General features: G+C 39.0%; 1 protein-coding gene across 5 annotated transcripts in view; it reads left to right on the top strand.

Moving 5' to 3' along the window:
* EPB41L4A (erythrocyte membrane protein band 4.1 like 4A) overlaps positions 1–24281 on the top strand; it is a 326052-nt gene that overhangs the window by 116291 nt on the left and 185480 nt on the right. For 4 of the 5 annotated variants that reach the window (XM_049872199.1, XM_049872182.1, XM_049872172.1 and 1 more), the window contains exon 3: positions 17293–17397. The exons of the other annotated variant lie outside the window; for it this stretch is intronic. In XM_049872199.1, coding sequence (XP_049728156.1) covers positions 17347–17397 — 51 coding nt within the window. In that variant the 5' untranslated portion in view covers positions 17293–17346. The remainder of the gene's footprint in view (positions 1–17292; positions 17398–24281) is intronic. 5 annotated transcript variants of the gene reach the window in all.

The following is a 24281-nucleotide window of genomic DNA, read 5'->3' as shown; positions in this document are numbered from 1 at the left end:
TATATATATACACACACACACACACACACACACACACACACACACTGAATTTTACATATAAAAAATGTTGGATTGGCAAATGTTATATCTCACAACATTTGCCAGTTCAACGTTTTTTACGTGTAAAATTCTGTGACTCCAATTACATTAATCATGTTGTGCAACCGTCACTAGTGTGTGTTTCCAAATTTTATGATGGGAGATTTAAGAAAAAAATAACAAACCTTTTGATTTGGAAAGAATTTCAAACTGACAGAAGAGTTGCAAGAATAATACAAAGAACTCTGAATACCCTTCTCTCCCACAGGTACAATTGCTAACATTTTACCACATATGCTTTATCAGTATTTTTTCTCTATCTCTTACTGAACCATTTGGGAGTAAGTTGTGAACAAGAGACCTCATTACCTTTGAATACTTTAGTGCATATTATCTACAAACAAGGACCCTCTAATTCATAATCGTGCTCAAAAACCAACCAACCGGTTTTTGTTGAGTTGATTCTGACTCATGGCTACTCCATGTGTTTTGGAGTAGAACTGTGCTCCATAACTATCAAAATCAGGAAATTAGCTGCCATCTAATCCAGAGATCCTTTTCAGATTTTGTTAATTGTCTCAATAATATCCTTTAGAGCAACAAAAATTCCAGTCCATTATTAAGTTCAGATAATTTGTGGCACAAAAAACACCGAAGTGCTGCTTTATTCTTTTTATTGTACCTTTCTAGGTGGCACGTGATGTCATTTTGTCCCATTACAGGTGAAAAATTAACCTTGAACATTCAGTTAAGGTAGTGCCTGCCAGGTTTCTCCACTGAAAAGTTCCTCTTTCATCCTTTGTAATTAGTACGTATTTTGTGAAAAGATATACAAATAATCCATTTCTTCCTAGACTTTCACCCACTGGTTTTAGCATCTACTGATATTCTTGACTGAATCAGTAGTAACTGTCGTTAGGTGCCATCAAGTCGGGTTTGACTCATAGCCACCCTATGTACCACAGAATGAAACACTGCCTGGTCCTGCCACATGCTCACAATCGTTGTTATGCTTGAGCCCATTGTTGGAGCCACTGTGTCAATCCATTTCGTTGAGGGTCTTCCTTTTTTTCACTGACCCTCTACTTTACCAAGCATGATGTCCTTCTCCAGGGACTGATCCTTCCTGACAACATGGCTAAAATATGTAAGATGCAGTCTCACCATGCTTGCTTCTAAGAAGCACTCTGGTTGTACTTCTTCTAAGACAGATTTGTTCATCCTTTTGGCAGTCCATGGTATAGTCAACATTCTTCGCCAACACCACAATTCAAAGGTGTCAATTCTTCTTCAGTCTTCCTTACTCATTGTCCAGCTTTCACATGCATATGATGTGATTGAAAGTACATGGCTTGGGTCAGGCACACCTTAGTCTTCAAGGTGACTTCCTCGCTTTTCAACACTTTGAAGAGGTCCTTTGTAGCAGTTTTACCCAGTGCAATGTGTCTTTTGATTTCTTGACTGCTGCTTCCATGGATGTTGATCGTGGATCCAAGTAAAATGAAACCCTTAACAACTTCATTCTTTTCTCCATTTATCATGATGTTGCTCATTGGTCCAGTTGTAAGGATTTTTGTTTTCTTTATGTTGAGGTGTAATCCATACTGAAGGCCGTGGTTTTTTATTTTCATCTGTAACTGCTTCAAGTCCTCTTCACTTTCAGCAAGCAAGGTTGTGTCATCTGCTTAACACAAGTTGTTAACCTGTATTCTTCTTCATATAGTCCTTCTTTTCGGATTATTTGCTCAGCGTACAGATTGAATAGGTATGGTGAAAGGATACAACCCTCACGCACACCTTTCCTGACTGTAAACCACGCAGTATCTCCTTGTTCTGTCTGAACAACTGCCTCTTGATCTGTATACAGGCTCCTCATGAGCATAATTAAGTAGTCTGCAATGTTATCCATAATTTGTTATGATCCACACAGTTGAATGCTTTTGCATAGTCAATAAATTATGTAACTATGATACCAAAAATCTAACCAAACCCAGTGCCGTTGAGTCGATTCTGACTCATAGTGACTCTATAGGACAGAGTAGAACCGCCCCATAGGGTTTGCAAGGCTGTAAATCTTTACAGAAGCAGATTGCCAGATCTTTTTCCCACAGAGTGGCTGGTGGGTTTGAACCACTGACCTTTTGGTTAGCAGCTGAGCACTTTAACAACTGTACCACCAGGGCTCTTTCTTTTACTTTAATATGAAATAAAACAGTGAGAAGATGAGTTGGCAGAGGAAAACATTATAAGGAACAGTTTTAGAGAGAAAAAATTAAGAAGTAAAATGTGGTAGTCTGCACAGATTGCCACCAGAGATTCTTCCAGTCACTCACTGTAAGTTTATGTCACTCCGTCTATCCAGAAATGGAATCTATGTCCCCTCCCTTTGCATCTGGGCTGACTCTATGACTTACGTTGACCAATAGAGGTGTGAGCGTAATGCTGTGGTAGTCCTGGGCCTAAAGAAGCTTGAGAGCTTTTATTCTTGCTTTCTTGGAGTCCTTAACCATCATGTAAGGAAATCAGAATATGGGGTCTTAAAAGCTGTGAGCAAACATCCAAGTAATAACAATTGGTCTTTATTCACCTGGAGCAGAAGAGAAAGGAGACCCAGGAATTGGAGAAGGAACTGGACTTCAGGTATCACTGCCTCCATAAACTTCTGCCTCCTTAGCCATGAGACCAGGAGAACTGGATGGTGTCTAGCTACCAGTACTGAACATGTTGTTCATGGAATCAGTAGGCGAATCCTGATCAAAGGGGGAAAAATGTGGAACAGAATTTCAAATTCTTACGGAATCCAGACTTACTGGACCTGTTGAGACTGGAGGAACCCCCGAATCTACTACTCTGAGAAAATCTTCACACCGCGAACTGAAATTATCCCCTGAAGTCATCTATAAACTAAACAACTGTTTAGCTAAATTAGTAAATAAAGTACACCATTAGCATTATTTTCTTTTAAAGAATTATCTATATGATATCAAATTGTCAATGGTAACACTAAAGCATAGATGTGAAGTTTAGGGGTTAGTGAGTCTAAGTCAGTGGGAGTGAAGCAATAGAGGTAAAGATAGTGAGAATGGTGACACAATGTGAAGACTATAACCAGTGTGATTGAATAGTACATGTAGAAATTGATGAGTGGGTGTATGTTCTGCTGTCTATATTTTCACCGAAAAAAAAAAGTCAAGCTACCTTCTGTAGTGAGAGACTGCAGAGGATGAGAGACTTTGAAGAGAGAGAGGGAGGACCAGCCAGCCTCCATCCATTCCAGCAACCCGAGCTGAAGTGCCAGATATGTGAATGATGCCATCTTGGGTTCTTGAGCCCAGGTGAATCTCCCTAGCCAGCATCAAATGGAGCACACACTAGCTGTCCCCTCTAAGCCTGGTCCAACTGCAGAAAAGTGAACAACCTGTTGTTGCTTTAAGCTACAACATTTTGAGGTGATTTGTTATGCAGCAAGGTTGCTAGCTGCTGTGGAGTCTGTCATGGATTGACTTATGTCCCCCCAAAAATGTATCAGCTTGGTTAGGCCATGTGTGGTTGTCCTCCATTTTGTAATTTTCCTGTGTGCTATAAATCATAATCTTTGCCTGTGGTTAAAAGGATTGTGGTGGGATTGCAACACCACCCTTACCCAGGTCACCTCCCAGATCCAAGGTAAAGGGAGTTCCCCTGGGGTGTGGCCTGCACCACATTGTATCTCTCAAGAGATTAAAGGAAAGGGAATCTAGAAGAGAGTCGAGGACCTCATACCACCAAGAAAGCAGCAGAAGGAGCAGAGTGCATCCTTTGGACCCAGGGTTCCTGCATGGAGAAGCTCCTTGACCCTGGGAAAATTGAGGGCAAGGACCTTTCTCCAGAGTCAACAGAGAAAGTCTTCCCCTGGAGCTGATGCCCTGAATTTGGACTCGTAATCCACTAGATTATGAGAAAATAAATTTCTCTTTGTTAAACCCATCCACTTGTGGTATTTCTATTACAGCAGCACTAGATAACTAAGACAGAGTCAGCCCCTAACTCTAGGAGACCGACTCAAAAAGAAACAAAATGCTGTGTGATCCTGCGCCATTCCCATGATCAGTTGCAGATCTGATTTTTTTTTCCTTTCTTTTCTTCAGCATTTTTAAAAATTCACATCATGTTGTTTTACAAACTTGATAACTAATAGATTATTTTTTAAAGTATAAGTTAATTAATTAAGTAAAACAAAAGCTGCTTGAACTATAGATGTAAATTTTGCTCCTGGCTTCCTAGTGACATGTAAGCTTGCTGTTGTTGTTCAGTGCCCTCGAGTCGGTTCTGACACATAGTGACCCTATGCACAACAGAACGAAACACTGCCCTGTCCTGCACCATCCTCACAATTGTTACACTTGAGCCAATTGTTGCAGCCACTGTGTTAATCCACCTTGTTGAGGGTCTTCCTCTTTTCTGCTGACCCTGTACTTTGCCAAGCATGATGTCCATCTCCAGGGACTGATCCCTCCTGATAACATGTCCAAAGTATGTAAGATGTAGTCTCACCATCCTTGCTTCTAAGAAGCATTCTGGTTGTACTTCTTCCAAGACAGATTTGTTTGTTCTTCTGGCAGTCCATGGTATATTCAATATTCTTCGCCAATTCAAAGGCGTCAGTTCTTCTTCTGTCTTCCTTATTCATTGTCCAGCTTTCACATACATATGAAGCGATTGAAAATACCATGGCTTGGGTCAGGCACACCTTAGTCTTCAAGGTGACATCTTTGCTTTTCAACACTTTCAAGAGGTCCTTTGCAGCAGATTTGTCCAATGCAATGCATCTGTTGATTTCCTGACTGCTTCTTCCATGAGTGTTGATTGTGGATCCAAGTAAAATGAAATCCTTGACAACTTCAGTCTTTTCTCCATTTATCATGATGTTGCTCACTGGTCCAGTTGTGAGGGTTTTTGTTTTCTTTATGTTGAGGTGCAATCCATACTGAAGGCTATGGTCTTTGATCTTCACTAATAAGTGCTTCAAGTCCTCTTCACTTTCAGCAAGCAAGGTTGTGTTATCTGCATAATGCAGGTTGTTAATGAGTCTTCCTCCAATACTGATGCCTCGTTCTTCTTCATATAGTCCAGATTCTCAGATTATTTGCTCAGCGTACAGATTGAATAGGCATGGTGAAAGAATACAACCCTAATACACACCTTTCCTGACTTTAAACCAGTCAGTATCCCCTTGCTCAGTTCAAACAACTGCCTCTTGATCTATGTAAAGGTTCCTCATGAGCACAATTAAGTGTTCTGGAATTCCCATTCTTTGCAATGTCATCCATAATTTGTTATGATCCACACAGTTGAATGCCTTTGTATAGTCAATAAAACACCGGTAAACATCCTCTGGTTTTCTCTGCTTTCATCCAGGATCCATCTGACATCAGCAATGATATCCCTGGTTCCACGTCCTCTTCTGAAACCGGCCTGAATTTCTGGCAGTTCCCTGTCGATATACTATTGCAGCCGTTTTTGAATGATCTTCAGCAAAATTTTGCTTGGGTGTGATATTAATGATATTGTTCTATAATTTCTGCATTCGGTTGTATCACCTTTCTTGGGAATAGACATAAATATAGATGTCTTCCAGTCAGTTGGTCAGGAAAGTGTCTTCCATATTTCTTGGCATAGATGGGTAAGCACCTCCAGTGCTGCATCTGTTTGCTGAAACATCTCAGTTGCTATTCTATCAATTCCTGGAGACTTGTTTTTCTCCAGCGCCCTCAGTGCAGCTTGGACTTCTTTGTTCAGTACCATCGGTTCCTGATCATAAGCTGCCTCTAGAAATGGTTGAATGTTGATTTATTCTTTTTGGTATAATGACTTTGTGTATTCCTTCCATCTTCTTTTCATGCTTCCTGCGTCATTTAATATTTCCCCATAGAATCCTTCACTATTGCAACTTGAGGCTTGAATTTTTTTTTTAGTTCTTTCAGCTTGAGAAATGCCAAGTGTGTTCTTCCCTTTTGGTTTTCTATCTGCAGCTCTTTGCACATGTCATCATAATACTGTAATTTGTCTTCTTGAGCCACCCTTTGAAATCTTCTGGTCAGTACTTTTTCTTCATCATTTCTCTTGCTTTAGCTGCTGGACATTCATGAGCAAGTTTCAGGGTCTCCTCTGACATCCATCTTGTTCTTTTCTTTCTTTTCAATGACCTCTTGCTTCCCTCATGTATGATGTCCTTGATGTCATTCCACAGCTCATCTGGTGTCTTCTGTCAGTAGTGTTCAATGAGTCAAATCTATTCTTGAGATGGCCTCTAAATTCAGGTGGGATATACTCAAGGTCATATTTTGGCTCTCCTGGACTTGCTCTGATTTTCTTCAGTTTCAGCTTGGACTTGCACATGAGCAATTGATGGTTCCACAGTCGGCCCCTGGCCTTGTTATGACTGATGATACTGAGCTTTTCCATCATCTCTTTCCACAGATGTAGTCAGTTTGATTCCTGTGTATTCCATCTGGTGAGGTCCTGTGTATAGTGGCCGTTTATGTTGGTGAGAGAAGGTATTTGCAATGAAGTCATTGGTCTTGCAAAATTAAATCATTTGATCTCTGGCATTGTTTCTATCACCAAGGCCATATTTTCCAACTACGATCCTTCTTCTTTGTTTCCAACTTTTGCGTTCCAATCACCAGTAATTGTCAATGCATTCTGATTGCATGTTTGATCAATTTCAGACTGCAGAAGCTGATAAAAATCTTCAATTTCATCATCTTTGGCCTTAGTGGTTGGTGTATAAATTTGAATAATAGTCGTATTAACTGGTCTTCCTTGTAGGTGTATGGATATTATCCTACCACTGACAGCATTGTACTGCAGGATAGATCTTGAATGTTCTTTTTGACGATGACTGTAACACTATTCCTCTTCAAGTTGTCATTCCCGGCATAGTAGACTGTGTGATTGTCTGATTCAAAATAGCCAATACTGGTCCATTTCAGCTCTAGACTAATGCCTAGGATTTCAATGTTTATGTGTTCCATTTCATTTTTGACGATTTCCAATTTTCCTAGATTCATACTTTGTATATTCTAGGTTCCCATTATTAATGAATGATTACAGATGTTTCTTCTCATTTTGGGTTGTGCCACATCAGCAAATGAAGGTCCCAAAAGCTTGAGTCCATCCACATCATTAAGGTCGACTCTACTTTGAGGAGGCAGCCCTTCCCCGGTCATCTTTTGAGTGCCTTCCAACCTGGGGGTCTCATCTTCCAGCACTATATCAGACAGTGTTCTGCTGCTATTCATAAGGTTTTCACTGGCCAGTTCTTTTCAGATGTAGACTGTCAGGTCCTTCTTCCTAGTCTGTCTTAGCTGAAACCTGTCCTCCATGGGTGACCCTACTGGTATCTGAACACTGGTGGCATAGCTTCCAGAATCACAACAACATGCAAGCCTTCATATTACGACAAACTGACAGACACATGGGGGTATGTAACCTTAGGTAATTGCATATAATGGAACGTTACAGAAGATGGGGGATAATCCGATTTCATATTAAGGAGTGTGGCAAAGAAGGTTTACGCTGGAAATCTGTGACTCTCTGCTTCTGCAAAGCTCCCTGTTTTTGTAAATCCGCTTTCTAGTGATTTTTTTTTTTTAAATGAGGGTACATAAATTTAACCCACTTAGTACTAATCATGACCTCTTTTTTTCAACAAATATTATTCAACTTCAAATTAGTAGCCTGTCAATCTTAAGAGTATGGGTCTGAGTTTTATATTTAATCAACATTTGTTCAGATACTATCAATCACTTATTAGGTGACATATGTTGTGTTAAACATGAAGGGTCTAGATGCATAGAGCTTAATAAGTCATGACCCTATTTGAATATTTATTCTGATTTTTTTTTTTTATTTATTGTGCTTTAAGTGAAAGTTTATAATTCAAGTCAGTCTCTCATCCAAAGACTTACGTACACATTGCAATGTACTCCTAGCTGCTCTCCCCCTAATAGGACGGCACTCTCCCCTTCTCCACCCTGTATTCCCCGTGTCCATTAAACCAGCACCTGTCCCCCTCTGCCTTCTCATCTCCCCTCCAGACTGGAACTGCCCGAATAGTCTCATGTGCCTACTTGAGCCAAGGAGCTTAGTCCTCACCAGTATCATTTTTCTGTCTTATAGTCCAGTCCAATCCCTGTCTGAAGAGTTGGCTTCGGGAATGGTTCCAGTCTTAGGCTAACAGAAGGTCCGGGGACCATGACCTCTGGGGTCCGTCTAGTCTCAGTTAGACCATTACATCTGTTCTTTTTATGAGAATTTGAGGTCTGCATCCCACTGTTCTCTGGCTCCATGAGGTATTCTCTGTTGTGTTCCCTGTCAGGGCAGTCATCGGTGGTAGCCTGGCACCATCTAGTTCTTCTGGTCTCAGGCTGATGTAGTCTCTGGTTTATGTGGCCCTTTTGGTCTCTTGGGCTCATATTTACCTTGTGTCTTTGTTGTTCTTCATTATCCTTTGCTCCAGGTAGGTTGAGACTAATTGATGTATCTTAGATGGCCGCTTGCTAGGGTTTAAGACCCCAGATGCCACTCACCAAAGTGGGATGCAGAACATTTTCTTAATACATTTTGTTTTGCCAGTTGACCTAGATGTTCCTTGAAACCATGATCCCCAACCAGACCCCTGCCCCTGCTACTCTGGCCTTTGAAGTGTTCGGTTGTATTCAGGACACTTCTTTGCTTTTGGTTTAGTCCAGTTGTGCTGACCTCTCCTGTATTGTGTATTGTCTTTCCCTTCACCTAAAATAGTTCTTGTCTACTATCTAATTAGTAAATACCCTTCTCCCTCCCTCCCGACCCTCGTAATCATCAAAAAATATTTTCTTCTGTGTTTAAACTATTTCTTGAGTTTATAATAGTGGCCTCAAACAATATTTGTCCTTTTGCAGCTGACTAATTTCACTCAGCATAATGCCTTCCAGATTCCTCCATGTTATGAGGTGTTTCACAGATTCATCATTATTAATTGTTGTGTAATATTACATTATGTGAATATACCATAATTTATTTAATGGATCTGATCTTTGTGACCCATAGATTTTTCATTGACTGATTTTTGGAAGTAGATCTCTAGGCCTTTTTTCCTAGTCTTAGTCTGGAAGTCCTGGTGAAACCTGTCCAGTATCATAGCAACATGCAAGCCTTCAGTGACAGATGGGTGGGTAGTGGCTGCACTTGAAGTGCACTGGCCAGAAATCAAATCTGGGTCTCCTGCATGGAAGGTGAGAATTCTGCCACTGAACCATCACTGCTGAAACACTAGATTAAAGTCTGAGAGGAGTTTGTCTAATTGTGAACAAAATTTTCTACATAGAAAACATAAATAGCACCTTGGAAAATAATCACATTTCGCTCATTTTTATGATGAATGAGGATTTTCTTCACAAATTTTTCACCTAGAGGAAGAGGGTAACTCTTAGTCGGATACCCCCAGATGGTGGCTCACAGTGTCTGCCTGAGGAAGGTCCCCACCCCCATGCCCCTACTGTACTTACCCTAACGGACCTAAGCTAAAAGACTTTAACATTGATCTATGTTCTTCCAGAGAACTTGGAATTTATTATGTTAAAGACACTAAATGAAGATATAGTGAATTTTTAAAGGCATAACATTAAAGGATTTTTTGTAAGGTTGATTTTCCCTTTGTGAAGGAGTAAGCTGTTTGTCTAGAATGTAAGAGTTATCATTCTATGCAGCTGGCAAAAACCTGCCTTTCCTGTTTGTGATGTCTTGTTAATCTGCAGAGGTGTTATTACTCATTTGAAGAATTCTTTGTTCTGGTTGAAAGCCTCATGATGGTATTTTCAAATAAGTTTTACCTACTTAGTAGTCTTTCTTTAAGATTATAAGCCTCTCGTAGCTCTGCTCTTTCTAGAATTTGCTAGTGTGTCAGTAATGAAAGTAATCTGTCCATATTTGCTGAGAGTTAAGTGGCATATAATTCACAACCCAGAAATATGTCAGAGACATTTATTTACTCTCATTTTAGAGGTAAATGAATATTTTGTAAGGTTTAAATGAAGTTCTTCAGAAAAGAATTATAAAAAGCCAGAAAATCCCTTTAATTATTTGTTTTCTTCTCGTCTCTTGTTCTGTCTTTTTTGTTTTCCTGATGATGAAAACTAAATCCCTCTTGTATTCTGGGTGTGTCTTCCTCTCCTTTGTCATTTATTGGTGACCTTTTTCCATTTTCCAGAAATTAATCATTTGCCAGCATGTACTAGGCACTCAATAAATATTTGAGTGAATGAGTCTTTTATAATATCCTTGATGCTACTTACTTGTCATTTTCCCAGTATTTGGGTACTGACACATTCCTTACCTTGCCCAGTATACTTCAGGTCCTACTTTGACTCTCATGTCACTACTCCATCAGTTCTTATTTATTCAAAGATTATTTCTTCCAAAATCATCTTTCAACTTTAACTGCAAAGTATAAACCCACAGATAATCTCTATGAAGAACACATATGAAGAATGAAATTATCCATACATTTAAGAGCAGAAGGTGTAACAATAAAATAAAATTGAAGGCAGGTTGTTGGAAGAGGTCAGTAGGGCAAGGGTGACAGATATGTGAGCTGGAAATGTACGCCCCCACCCCAGTAGCTAATTTGCTGCTGGCATCCAGGCTTTGTGAGTCTTGTCATATTGCAGTATGACAGATGAGAAGAGGTTTTCATGTACATGTTTGCTGGAAGTGGTGACAGACATACAGTGGTTCTGAGGCTTGCCTCACTCAGCTCCAGGTGCTTGTGTAGACACACCCATGCTGTACAGAAAACTGTAGAGGGAATCATGAGACATGTTTTTTCTTAGGTCAGCACTGAATTTATTGCATAACACTGGAGGCTTTACTTGTGTTGTCTCCGTAGAGAATAACAGAATTTGCTAAAAGATAATATTTGTAAAGTAGAGGTATCCCTCGAGTTTCGAAAGTATGCTTTACGCCCCCTCACTTTTATGAGAGACCTACATCAGTACCTGTTTTTGGTAACCAAAAAAAATCTGAAGAGGATTTTGGCTTTTATGAAAAAAAAAAAAAAAAAAAAGACAAAAAGCAAAACTAGTGTTCAGCATTCATTTTGCAGCGAGCTCTTAAAGAGGCAGACTTCGAGAGTGGCGTCACCAAGCTCCTTCCCTGGGAACTACACTCAGTGTCTTGGCATCAAGGTGTTATAGATTTGAATTGTGTCTGTAAACACTCTATGTTAGTGTTATTTTAGGTTTTATGTGTTGTTTGGTATGATTTGGTAGGCTATTTTTTGGGCCTGGAACTGCTCAGAAGTTTTTCCCATATAAATTCATGGTAATTTCTTCTTGGTTTTACACCATTTCAACTTATAAAAGGTTTCATAAGAACATTCTACTTTCGATAGTGGGGGAAACCTGTATTTTCAGCAGCCAGATTCTATATAAAAGCAAAATGGTCACAGAGGATCTACAGATGATGTTCTCGTATTTTTGGGATGATAGTTTTGGAAAATGATGGTTTACCCCTATGCATGAAATTTTTGCAATTTTCACATACTTATCAAACTACTGAGCTGGTTTTCCAAGCTTGTTTTTCTGTATATTCTTCATGAGTAGACTATATCATTTTTATGCTTTATAAATAGATTATATGTATGAAAAAGATAACGTTTCTAGTGAAAACGTTGTTAGTTGCTGTTGAGTTGGCTCCAACTCATGGTGACCCTACGTAAAACAGAGCAAAATGTTTCCTAGTCCTACACCATGATTGTTGGTGTGCTTGAATCCACTGTTGAGTGCCTTTCAGCTCAGCTTCCAGCATTACACTGGACAAATATTGTGTTATGATCAGTAAGGTTTACATTGACTAATTTTTGGAAGTAGATCACCAGACCTTTATTCTTAGTCTGTCTTATTCTAGAAGCTCTACTGAAACCTGTGCACCATGGGTAAGTGACCCTGCTGGTATTCAGAATACTGGTGGCATATCTCTCAGCATCACAGGTACACACAAGCCATCACTGTACAACAAACTGAGAGACGGGTGGTGGAGAGGCATACAAATTATTTTTAACCAGGACCCACAAATAATCATTATACTTAGTGGTGAAATTTTGGAAGAAATCTCATTAAAGCCAGGAGGAAGCTAAGGATGCAAGCTGTCACAACTACCAATCATCCTTCTATTTGAAGTCCCAGCAAATGCAGTAAGGAAAAAGAAATAAATATGGGAGGAGACATTTTGAAAAGGACTCTTATTATTAGTAGAAAATGTAGTTATCTGAAAAGATTCCATATATAAGCTATTTTACATAATAAGCATTTAGCAAGATGGCTAGGAATTACACCTAAGTAGAAAAATCGGTTGCTTTCTTATAAAATAAGTTTTTTATTGCTATATAACGAATTACCACAAACTTTTTTTTTTTTCCAGTTGTCATCGTGTTGATACTAACTCATGGCAACCCCCTGTGTGTCAGAGTAGAACTGTGTTCCATAGGTTTTCAATGGCTGATGTTTTTGGAAGTAGATTGGCAGTTCCTTCTTCTGAGGCCACAAACTTAGTGGCTTAAAAATACTACCATTTATTATTCCACAGTTCTGTAGGTCAGAGGTTCAGGATGGCATGGCTGAATTCTTTGCTTAGATTCTCACATTCTGTTCACTTCCAAAGTCTTCCAGATTGTTGACAGAATCCAACCCTTGTGGTTGTAAGACTGAGATCCTGTTTTAGCCAGGGCCTACACTTAGCTCCTGAGGCTGCTGAAATTACTTCTCACTTGGCCTCCCTCCATCTTTAAGTGGCAACATTGTATCAAATCCTTTTCACACTTCAAATCTCTTTGACTTCCCTTCTGCCTTCCACTTTTTCCTTTCCTTTCTGCCTTGTCTTCTGCTAGAGAAAAGAAGGACCCACGTGATTAGATCAGGCCCACCCCAGACACTCTCAGTATTTTAAGGTCAGCTGTGCCATCTAACATAATACAGTCACAGAAGTGATATCTCATTATATTCTCAAATTCCAGGGATTAAAGAAGGACATCTTCAGGGGTCATTTTGGAAATTCTGCCTGTCACAGAGCCTAAGTGGGATTTTGCAAGACCTACATGAAGAAAAGTATTAAAGTTTCTTGAAGGTTATAAAAGAAAGCCATCTAAGTTTCATTTTGTAAATAAGATATCATCTTCCCCAAGTCATTCAGTCTGTTAATTAAATTTAATTCAATCAAAATCCCAACAGAATTGTTTATTAAATTGGCAAGCTAGTTTTAAACTTCCTCTAGCAGAGAAAAATGTCCAAGAATAGGCAAAGACAATTTTGGGCATTGGTCCAGGAATACAGGAATAATCCACAGTATACAATGTGGATTAATTTAGTAGATGATAAAATTGCTTTAAGTCAAAAGGGAAATTATGAGTCTGTAGTAACAGAGTAAATGGTGGGGCTATTATCTATCCATTTGGAAACAAGTTAGGTTCTTTTCCCAAGAACAAAAATAATTTCCAGATGTATTGAAGAGCTCAATGTACTAAACTGTGTAAGTATTAGAAGCATTTAGGAGAATTTGCTTGTAAATTTTTGGGTAGGAAGTTCCTAACCCAAATACTAAGAAATACAATTGGCTAGTAAGTGCATAAAAGGGTGTTTACTTTTATTAGCTTCAGGAAAATGCAAATTAAAATGACTCTTCCCCTTTTTTTTTCAATCAGATTGGAAAATATTTGTTCAATTCAAATGTTAGCAACGGTGTGGGGAAATATGTACTCTTATTGAATGAACTGTTAACTATCTTTTTGGTAGTACCCACTGTACTTTTAAGTGCGCTTATCCTTCAAATACAAGAAGTTCATGCTGGATTCAGAAGTCATGAAACGAGGGATATCATTGCTGATGTCAGATGGATCTTGACTGAAAGCAGAGACTACCAGAAAGATGTTTACCTGTGTCTTATTGACTATGCAAAGGCATTTGACTGTGTAGATCATAACAAATTACGGGTAACATTTCGAAGAATGGCAATTCCAGAACATGTAATCGTGCTTATGAGGAACCTGCACATAGATCAAGAAGCAGTTGTTCGAATAGAATAAGGGGATGCTGTGCGGTTTAAAATGAGGAAAGGTGTGCATCAGGGTTGCATCCTTTCACCATACCTATTCAATCTGTATGCTGAGCAAATAATCTCAGAAGCTGAACCATATGAAGAAGAACTCAACATTAGGATTGGAGGAAGACTCATGAACAACCTGCAATATGCAGATGACACAACCTTTCTTGCTGAAAGTGAGGAGGACTTGAAGCACTTACTGATGAAAATCAAAGAATACAGCCTTTGGTATGGATTACATCTCAACATAAAACAAAAATCCTCACAACTGGACTAATAAACAACATCACAATAAATGGAGAAAATATTGAAATTGTCAAGGGCTTCATTTTACTTGGATCCACAATCAGCATCCATGGAAGCAGTCAAGAAATCAAATGACACATTGCATTGGGCAAATCTTCTGCAAAAGACCTCTTTAAAGTGTTAAAAAGCAAAGTTGTCACTTTGGGGACTAGGTACACCTGACTCAAGCCATGGTATTCTCAATTACCTCATATTCACGTGAAAGCTGGACAATGAATAAGGAAGACTGAAGAAGTATTGATGCCTTTGAATTACAGTGTTGGTGAAGAATATTGAATACACTACGAACTGCCAGAAGAATGAACGTATCTATCTTGGAAGAAGTATGGCCTGAATGCTCCTTGGAAGCAAGGATAGCAAGACTTTGTCTCATGTACTTTGGACATGTTCTCAGGGGGGACCAGTCACTGCAGAAGGACATCGTGCTTGGTAAAATAGAGGGTCAGAGAAAAAGAGGAAGACCCTCAATGAGACGGAGTGACACAGTGGCTGCAACATGGGCTGAAGCATAACAATGATTGTGAGGATAGCTCAGGACCGGGCAGCATTTCGCTCTGTTGTACATAGGGTTGCTATGAGTCATAACTTGATGGCATCTAACAACAACAAAAATCCTTCAGATGTGTAATTTCACTTCCAAGCTTCTACCCTAAAGAAATACATAGGTACTTGAGCCCAAAGAGACATTTACTGAATGGGGTATTAAGGAGCCCTGGTGGCACAGTGGAAACCCTGGTGGCACAGTGGAAACCCTGGTGGCACAGTGGTTAAGAGTTCAGCTGCTAACCGAAAGGTTGGCAGTTCAAATCCACCAGATGCTCCTTGAAAACCCTATGAGGCAGTTCTACTCTGTCCTTTAGGTTCGCTATGAGTCGGAATTGACTCGATGGCAATGGATTTATTTATTTTTTTTGGTGGCACAGTGGTTAAGCATTCAGCTGCTAACCAAAGGCCAGCAGTTCAAATCCACCAGCCAATCCTTGGAAACCCTACGGGGCAGTTCTACTTTGCTTATAGGATTGCTATGAGTTGGAATCGACTTGATGGCAATGGGTTTGGTGGTTGGCATGGTGGTGCAGTGGTTAAGAGCTCAGCTGTTAACCAAAAGACCAGAGGCTTGAATCCAGCAGCCGCTCTGTAGGAGAACAGTAAGCCTTAGTAAAAATTACAGTCTTGGAAACCCTGTTGGACAGTTCTCCTCTCTCCTATGGGGTCGCTATGAGTCGGAATAGACCCGATGGCAATGAGTTTTTTGGTTTGGTATTGTTTTTATAGCAGAAAATATCCAACAACCAAAAAGTTCATTCTAGGAGGGCTTTTTGTTTATAAATTATCTAATGGATTTTGAAAAGGGGATGAATTAAGTTTAACCAAAGTAATTTAGAGAAAAACAAAATACCTATGGGATTTATAAAAAGAAGTATCTTCTCCCCGTGTGTACATTTATCACCTTATGCTGTTATTATGTTAGGTGCCTTGGAGTCTATGCTGACTCATAGGAAACCCGTGTAGAACTGCCCCACAGGGTTTCCTAGGCTGTAATCTTTATGGAAGCAGATCGCCAGGTCTTTCTCCCGCACAGTTGTATGGTGGATTTGAACTGCTGACCTTTCAGTTAGCAGCCAAGTACTTAACTGTTTGCCCTACCAGGGCTCCTTTATCACTTCGTATCACCCATTTTATAATACGTTTAATCAAAACATTTTGCTTACATTAAAAATCCATTTTCTGAAAGCAGTGCAAGACTGAGCACTCACTGTACGTGGATAAGCACGTAACGATAATTCTCTAGGGAAGGTGCAAAGAACCAAAGCCCTACTTCCTTACGACAGGGTGCGACTTCTCAGGGATTTTCTTTTACTACCCTGCTACACCTGCCAATAATAGGCAAAAGAGAGGAAAAATCTGTATCTGTACACATGAAATGGATTATTTTTCAAGGTTAATGTGGTATGTGGAACAGTGCTTGCTAATTAAATGTTTATTTTATACATGTGAATAATTGGTGTCTAATATGTCAAATGATAAAAATCTTAATTTGAAGTATCTGTGTACATAGTGGGAAGGGGAGAGGAGAGATTAGAATTTTAGATAGCTGTCAGCATTAAAAGGCATCCAGAGGAAGTGCTTTTTTAATGTCTGTGCTTATGGGAAAGAGATAATGTAAAATATCTTCACAAGGGCTTTATAGAACAGTAGCAGCTTTAACCTATGATTTTATTATTTGAGGATTAAAAACAAAAGCTTTGACTATTGTTATTTTAATTTTATATATATCTTCTGTCTTAGTTATGAAGTAACGATATAGGTGAAAATCACTTTTTTAAAGACTTGGGAATTTTAGCCAAAGAAAGTGTCAGATGCTTTTCATATGTAAAAGGTTATCTATCTTTTATTAAAAGAGGAATTTCGTCCTGAAGATAATCCACAATCCTATAAGAAGCTTGCATTAATTTAAACCCACCTAGAGGTGCCTCAGAGGACAGAACTGGTGACCTGCTTCCAAAAAGTCACAGCCTTTGGAGCAGTTATGTTTCGTGCAATTATATCCTGTACACGTGACATCGCCATGAATCGGAATCGACTCGACAGCAACTAACAACAACAAGATTTTAAGATTATTTCCCAAATCATTTTAATATTATTTACTTTAAATCACATTTTCCGTTGTAATTGAGCCAAAACTTATAGAGGGAACTACGGGCCACTAGAATTGTTTGCATTGTGAGCTGAGCTAATAAAAGATGAGAACCATGAGTGTACCCTGCTGACAAAGACAAGACATCTTGTTTTTTTAAAAAAAAAAAACAAACTGAATTCTTTTTGCAGAAGTCAACTAAAGGTTCCGTTGTCCTTGACCATGTATTCCGTCACATAAACCTCATGGAGATAGATTATTTTGGGCTGCGTTACTGTGACAGAAGCCATCAGACGGTGAGTACAGTGACTTCATATGATGTTTTTCTGGTTATAAATTTCACTCTATCTCTGGCCTTTCCTAATGTGGTTTTGGATGGCTAGGTTCTTTGTAACTGAAAAGGACTTTGAAAACATCAAGAATGTTTTCCCTTGATAATTTCTTTGCCCTTTTTCCTCTTTCTCCCAAAGTCTGCAATTTTCAGGGCACATGCTTATAGGTATCTAGTCCTCTTTGCAGATGGCTTACATGAGTTCCATTTTGTGCAACTGTATCATAATGATTGCTTTTCAGCTGTGCTATTAAAGGGACTTCATAAGGCATTAAATATGTGTTAAGAGGCAAGTAGCTAGTTTCTGAAAGTGACAGATATTACTGCCTTTTAAGAAAGTAAATAATTAAGAGAAGAAATACTTCCAGTGTAAAAAGATGTGTATCTAAGTTTTGAAAGTTGGATGAGCAATTATGAAATAAAATAAGCAGGGGTTTTTACATGAGGCTGATGTAGTAAGAGTAATAAAGGCAGTCTGGTTTTTGGTGTCTGATGCCCAAGTGTTCACCAGGGTTAGCTCAGAAGATCTTCCTGAGTGGTTGGATGGTGGAGAATTACTAAGAAACTCATCAAAATAGTATAGATTCTATGTGGTTATAAGGCTGAAAGCTGTCTCTTGGCTGATGAATAAAGGAAAGACTTAGAGGTGATGATTTTGAGTGATGAAGGATATTCGTTAACCTGACTTTTGGTTTAATCTAAGAAAGATCTTCACCTCAGGTAGGGCTCCCAGATAGACACGGTCTTATGCAAAATACTCATACATTTACCTTAAAAATACCCTAATTGGCTTACCTTTTATTTTTCGTGCTATTTAATGCCTATTGAAAAAAGTTTCCTACTTTTCCTTCATCAGTCCCCCCAGCCTCTGCTGGGTCGTTTAGGCCCATTCAGTGAGGGACATAATTATCTGTGAGTGGTGTTACTATGCCTTGGCCCCAGGAATGTGCTAGGATGAAAAGAGGCAGGCAAATGGAATGCTGTTGATGGTGTTAACTTAAGATTTTTCTCAAGCTAGTTTCAAAATCTGTTCTGTTTAGCAGGAGGATTTTACAAGGTAGGAGTAAAAAATTGGGTGTTGGTTAGCTTTCAGCAGAAAGAAGTAGCTGTGTAAAGGTAAGCGGTCATTAAATTCACACTTTAAAGGAAGAGAAAAGGGCGCTGAATTCTCTCCCATATGGTCCATAAGTCAGTATAGCAGAACTGTAAATCTATACTGAACGATGAAGTTGAAGACTATAGAAGGTATCTTGCATTACATTCATATTTTTGAAATAACATTTTTCCTATCAGAGAAAAATATAGTTTCCTGATCTTAGCTAGTGTGTCAGACCCTGTCTGGAAAGATTGACTGTCTTGCTAAAATTATATAGACCTTATCTGTCTTTCCTTTCTTTTACTTTATAAAGAAAATATTATAAAATGCTAGAGAATTTCAAACAATGTCCATTATTGCTGCAGAAGAATTAGCAGTTAGTTTAGTTCTGTTCATTGAAGTTTTTTTTTTTTTAATTTTTTTTTTAAGTTTTATATTAACACCAGAAACATGTTTTTTCTCTTCTAAGGTTTAGCATTCATTGTAGCTGTTGTATTACGGGTTTTAAGTAAAAATAAGATGACAAACTTAGAAGGAGAAACTATTAACTCATGTTGTTTTGATGCAAATGACATGAAAAAACTAACTTTTGCCTCTTGAATGTATGAGCTCAGATAAAATAGAGATAATTTTTCAAATCTTGCTTAATCTTGGCATGTTTAAATGTACTATCTGGTTGCCTTATGGCTCGTTTTAACTGTCGGAGGCTGTGTTACAGTTTTCCCTGGATAATAATCTCATACCTCCTACTGCTGCAGATGCTTAGGGTTTCCCTGACATTAAGCCTTCATGTGCATCCCCAGATGGCTATAAGATCTTGTGTTTTATTTTGAAAGAGGAAGATAAAGTGAGTAGGCGAGTGATAATGAGAAAGCGATATTAATTGATGCTTCAAGTTTATTTAGGATCTTAATTATGGGAGAGGGATGGTGAGATCCGTTAATGATAGGTGCAGCATTGAAATTACAATGCAGACTTCTTCATTTAAAGAAATGGTTGAATTGTGGGTAAATATGAAATTAATCTGAGGCTGGAAGGACTTTGAGCCACCTTTTGGGTTTTCAGAAGTCACCATAAATAGAGTGTGATGTACCAGAACAGTAATTGCCTTTGGAGTCACAGGACGGGTTTGAGTCTTCGTCTGCTCCTAACTAGATGTGTGACTTTGAGCAAGTCACACTTTTCTGAATCTTGATCTCCTTTATTGAGAATAATAACGCTTCTCCTCCCTTGTTCTCAGGATTATTGTAGTGTCCAATTTGAGAATAAATGAAAGCTCTTTGCTTTTTTTAAATATGTAGAAGGCATTTCTTGAAACTAAGTTGGAGGAAAGCGTATTGCTGATGATGTTCTTGAAAAGAAACGAACAAACTATGGAGTCAGGAGAAGAAGGAAACCATTTGGAGCAAAGGAGAGAGAAAATGAAGCTCTAGATCTCTTAAACACTGTTGGAGATCCTTTGAAGATGAATTTTGTTAATATTGAAAGCAATAATAAGGATATATATGGTCCCAGTACTTATTCTGGTTTTAAAATTAGTAGTTATAATCCTGCCTTATTTTAAAGTTGTCACTTTAGGTTCCTTTACAGATTATTCCTTCAAAAGCAGAAGTTCTCTTTAATTAGAGGTTTTCTCAGAATATGGAAATCAATCTGGCTTTGAGAATCAGGCTGTTGGATCTGTTACCCTATGACTTAAGAAGTCAAAGAAGGGGGTGGATATACAGCACGCAGATCTAGTCAGCTTGTAAATGTCCTCTTCCACCAGTGAAATTTTCTTTTGCTTCATCCAGACAATAAAAGCAATCAGGTAGAAGCTTTCCAACTTCTTGAATACCCCCACCCGTGCCCACACACTTACTTGCTTCTTACCCATCCTTTTCTCTCCTGTCACACTGTAAGGGTCCCAAGCCTTTGCCCTGAATCTTATCCCCTCAAGTTTCTTTGCTGCTCTGTTCCCTCTTTTCCGTCAGTTTTGGGCATGTTCAAGTCTCTCATCTAAAAACCATCCTTTTTCACTCCACTACCCTTTGAGGTGGGATAGGTGGCAATTATGTTAATGGGGCAGGATTCAAACTACAAGATTAGATTGTGTCTTGAGTCAATCTCTGTTGAGATACAAAAGAGAGAATTGAGTAGAGAGACAGGGGGACCTCATAACCACCAAGAATGCAGCACTGAGAGCAGAGTGTGTCCTTTGGACCTGGGGTTCCTGCATGAAGAAGTTCCTAGACCAGAGGAAGTTGATGACAAGGACCTTCCTCCGGAGCTGACAGAGAGAGAAAGCCTTCCCCTGGAGCTGACGCCCTGAATTTGGACTTATAGCCTACTAGACTATGAGAGAATAAATTTCTCTCTGTTAAAACCATCCACTCATGGTATTTCTATTAGAGCAGCACTAGATGACTAAGACAGAATTTGGGACCGAGAGTGGGGTGCTGCTTTGACAGATTCCTAAAATGTGGAAGCGCTTTGAAACTGTGAATGGATAGAGGACTCAGAAGGAAATGAGGAGAGCTGTAACACTGGAGATGTCACAGATGGTGAGAAGCAGCAGCAGAACCAGCAGACCAGTGCCAGACAGCGCTGGAACCGACCCACAAAGTGAGAGAGGTAAGTGCCTTTGTGCAGGAGCCTTCCTGGCAGAGTTGAGTGTCTCTGGGCACTTATCAATGGAGCTAGGCTAGCCGACTCACAGAGAAGAGAGCCGAGTGCCTTCTGGTTGAAGTTTACTGGAAGAATGGGTTGCTTCCAGGCACTTACTGATAGAGCTACAGAGCTTTGGAACAGTTGTCCCAGCAGGGCAAACATGGCAGAAAGGCCCGAAGGGCTGAGAGACCAAGGAACCAGGAAGCAGAAGCTGAAGAGACAAGGAACATGGGAAGCCAAGCTGCCTCAGCTCTCAAAGGCTATGGCCACTGCCTCTGGGGTCTCAAAGGGTGGAGCCATGGCCTCTGGTGTTTCTAAGGGTGGGGTCGCTACTCATATGGACTAAGAGATTGGGACCTCATACCACCAAGAAAGCAGCTCTGGGAGTGCCTTTGACCCAGGGTTCCTGTGTGGAAAAGCTCCTAGTCCAGGGGAAGATTGATGACAAGGACCTTCCTCCAGAGCCGACAGAGGAAGCCTTCCCCTGGAGCTGACACCCTGAATTTGGACTTCTAGCCTGCTAGACTGTTTGTTAAAGTCATCCACTTGTGGTATTTCTGTTACAGCAGCACTAGATGACTAAGACACCCTCCTCTGTTTACTACCTTATCTGCCTCCTTCTCTGTCATACCTACCTTTGTCTCTACTTCTCAAATCCCATTCATTCTTAAACTTCTTATAGTTTAGCTTTGATCCCTGTTATACCACCAAAACTGTCTACAGCGTTGCCAGTTGCTAAATCCAAGGGACTTTTTCCGGGCCTTATCTTACTTGACTTTTCTGTTGCATTGTCACTAACCACTCACTTCTTGAAATCTCATTTTGCTCTTTTGAAACCTTCTTCTTCTTACTTTCCTCTTTTCAATTTTTCTTCTGGTTATTCCTATTCAGTCTTCTTTTCCTTTTGCTCTGGCTATCCCTTAAAATGTTGATATTCATCAGGATTTTGTCTTCGATTCTCTTATGCTCGTACTTACCCTCTACAAGCTCACCCATTTAATGCTACCTCTTCTGGTACAATTTACCTCTGAAATAATTTCCTTAGAAACGTAAACTAAACTGCATGTATTTGTGTCCTCCCCACTGTCCCCAAATGCTCTGAGCATTAACCCAGTGCCGTCGAATCTCTGAGCATTACTGAGCAATAATAATCCTCATTCACTGAGTGCTAGCAGGCAATCTCAACTCTTTGCTCTCGGCCATGAGTAATGGTGTTCTTAGCATCCAGATTTTTTGTATTTTTGCAATGTGTGTGAGATTTCATTTTCTGTCATCGATTTTATGTTCTGGCAAACACCCATAATGACTGATGAAATGTGTGTAAATGATAATGTGAGTTCTATTGCAAAGAAACAAAGGAAGATTGTCATGGTGGATTATTACAAATTGGACCTCTTACTGTCTGAGGCATCTTCAGACACTTGGGGAGGAACAAAGTGCAAAGAGCAAGAAGCAGGAGGTCTTCTGGGATAGTCCCGTGACTTTATGAAGAGCATCGTAAACTTCACAAGAGCCTGGAAGGACTGATAACAGCATGTGAAGGGTACCTTTTAAAAAACTCTGGAAGAAACTATAGTGGAGGACTTTTAAGAGTCCAGCAGCCTGGAAAGGAATGCTAGAATTGTCTTCAAAGGGACTTATAGCACTGAAACTTATTTTCCTACAGATGAATGTATGTTACTCTTCCTGGGTAATCTCATCTATTTCCTAATTTTAATTACTATCTACAGGCTAATGACCCTCAAACCTGTATTTCTAACCCAGACACCTCAAGAGGCACTGTACTGTGTAAAGAATACAGTCTGTGGATCCAGACAGTCTAGGTTCAAATCACACTTCTACTGTTTGGGAGCTGTGTGGCATTGTGAGTCTCTTAACTTCTCTATGCCTCAGTTTACCCATCTATAACATGAGGATAGTAACAGTACCAACTTCATAAGGTGGTGGTGAGGATTAAAGAAGTTTATATAAAACACCTAGTCTAGTGCTTTAAGCTAATAGTCAGTGTAATATAAGTGTTATCTATTATTCTGTACTTGGATGTCTCTCAAATACCCAAAGCAACATATGCAACACTGATGTTATCGTCCTCTCCAAATCTACTTTTTCTTCCTATGTTCCTGAGTGCAGTGATTTTCAAGATTTTTAGAATATTGCACATTTTTATGTTGACAGTAAAGTGTTTTATCATAAGTTTAAATAGATGCAAATATTTGGTTTATTATAAATATTGACATTGTAAAATCAAATTACTGCATTATTCTTCAAATGTACCCAGTGAATCTATATACCCAGCAATTTCATACTCATCATTACCCTTTGAGAAAATATATGTGAACAAATTCTTCTTTAGAAGTCTTTTTATCTCCTTAAATTTGTATTTTATTCTACTTCCCCTATACAATTTTCTTATTATGTTTTCATTAATAAAATATATTTATCGTATATATCTACAGTTCTCTATAACAGTATTATGTATATAAATTGAACTTAAAAATACTTATTTACTGATGCCTGAAGACTCTAATTGTTATTGACACTTAAGAGTAATTGTTTTTTCTGTGGTTATTAGTACATAATTAATTAAAACAATATTATACATTTTGATAAATAATTATTAAATATAAAAAGTAAATATTTGTTGAGAATACATTTCTTAATTAAATGAATCAGCTTTTTTTTCTCATTAATCCATGTATATTGCTGAAGTTAGATAGACCTTAGTGACAATTTAAAATTTCATTGTTGTTATTGTTAGGTGAAGGTTTACAGAGCAAACTAGTTTCCCATTCGATAGTTTATATATTAAGCATTCCATGACATTGGTTTCATTCCTTACAATGTGTCAGCTCTTTCCCCATTTCTGTCCTAGTTTCCTAGTTTGGTTTGCTTTCTTCCTGATTTTCTACTATTTCCTGCCTTCTCATCTTGGCTTTTGGGCAGTTGTTGCCCTTTTGATCTTGTATAATTGATTGCTGAAAGGTGGTTTCAGGGAATGGCAGCAGTTCCAGTTTGGAAGAGAGTCTTAGGTTCACAGTCTCAGGGGGTTCTACCAATCTCTGACCAGTAAGCCTGGTCTTTTTTGTTAATTTTTTTTGTTTGTT

Source organism: Elephas maximus, chromosome 2, assembly GCF_024166365.1.
Source record: "Elephas maximus indicus isolate mEleMax1 chromosome 2, mEleMax1 primary haplotype, whole genome shotgun sequence".
Classification (NCBI taxonomy): domain Eukaryota; kingdom Metazoa; phylum Chordata; class Mammalia; order Proboscidea; family Elephantidae; genus Elephas; species Elephas maximus.
The sequence above is the reverse complement of the archived record's forward strand: the minus strand, read 5'-3'. Positions and strand labels throughout refer to the sequence as shown.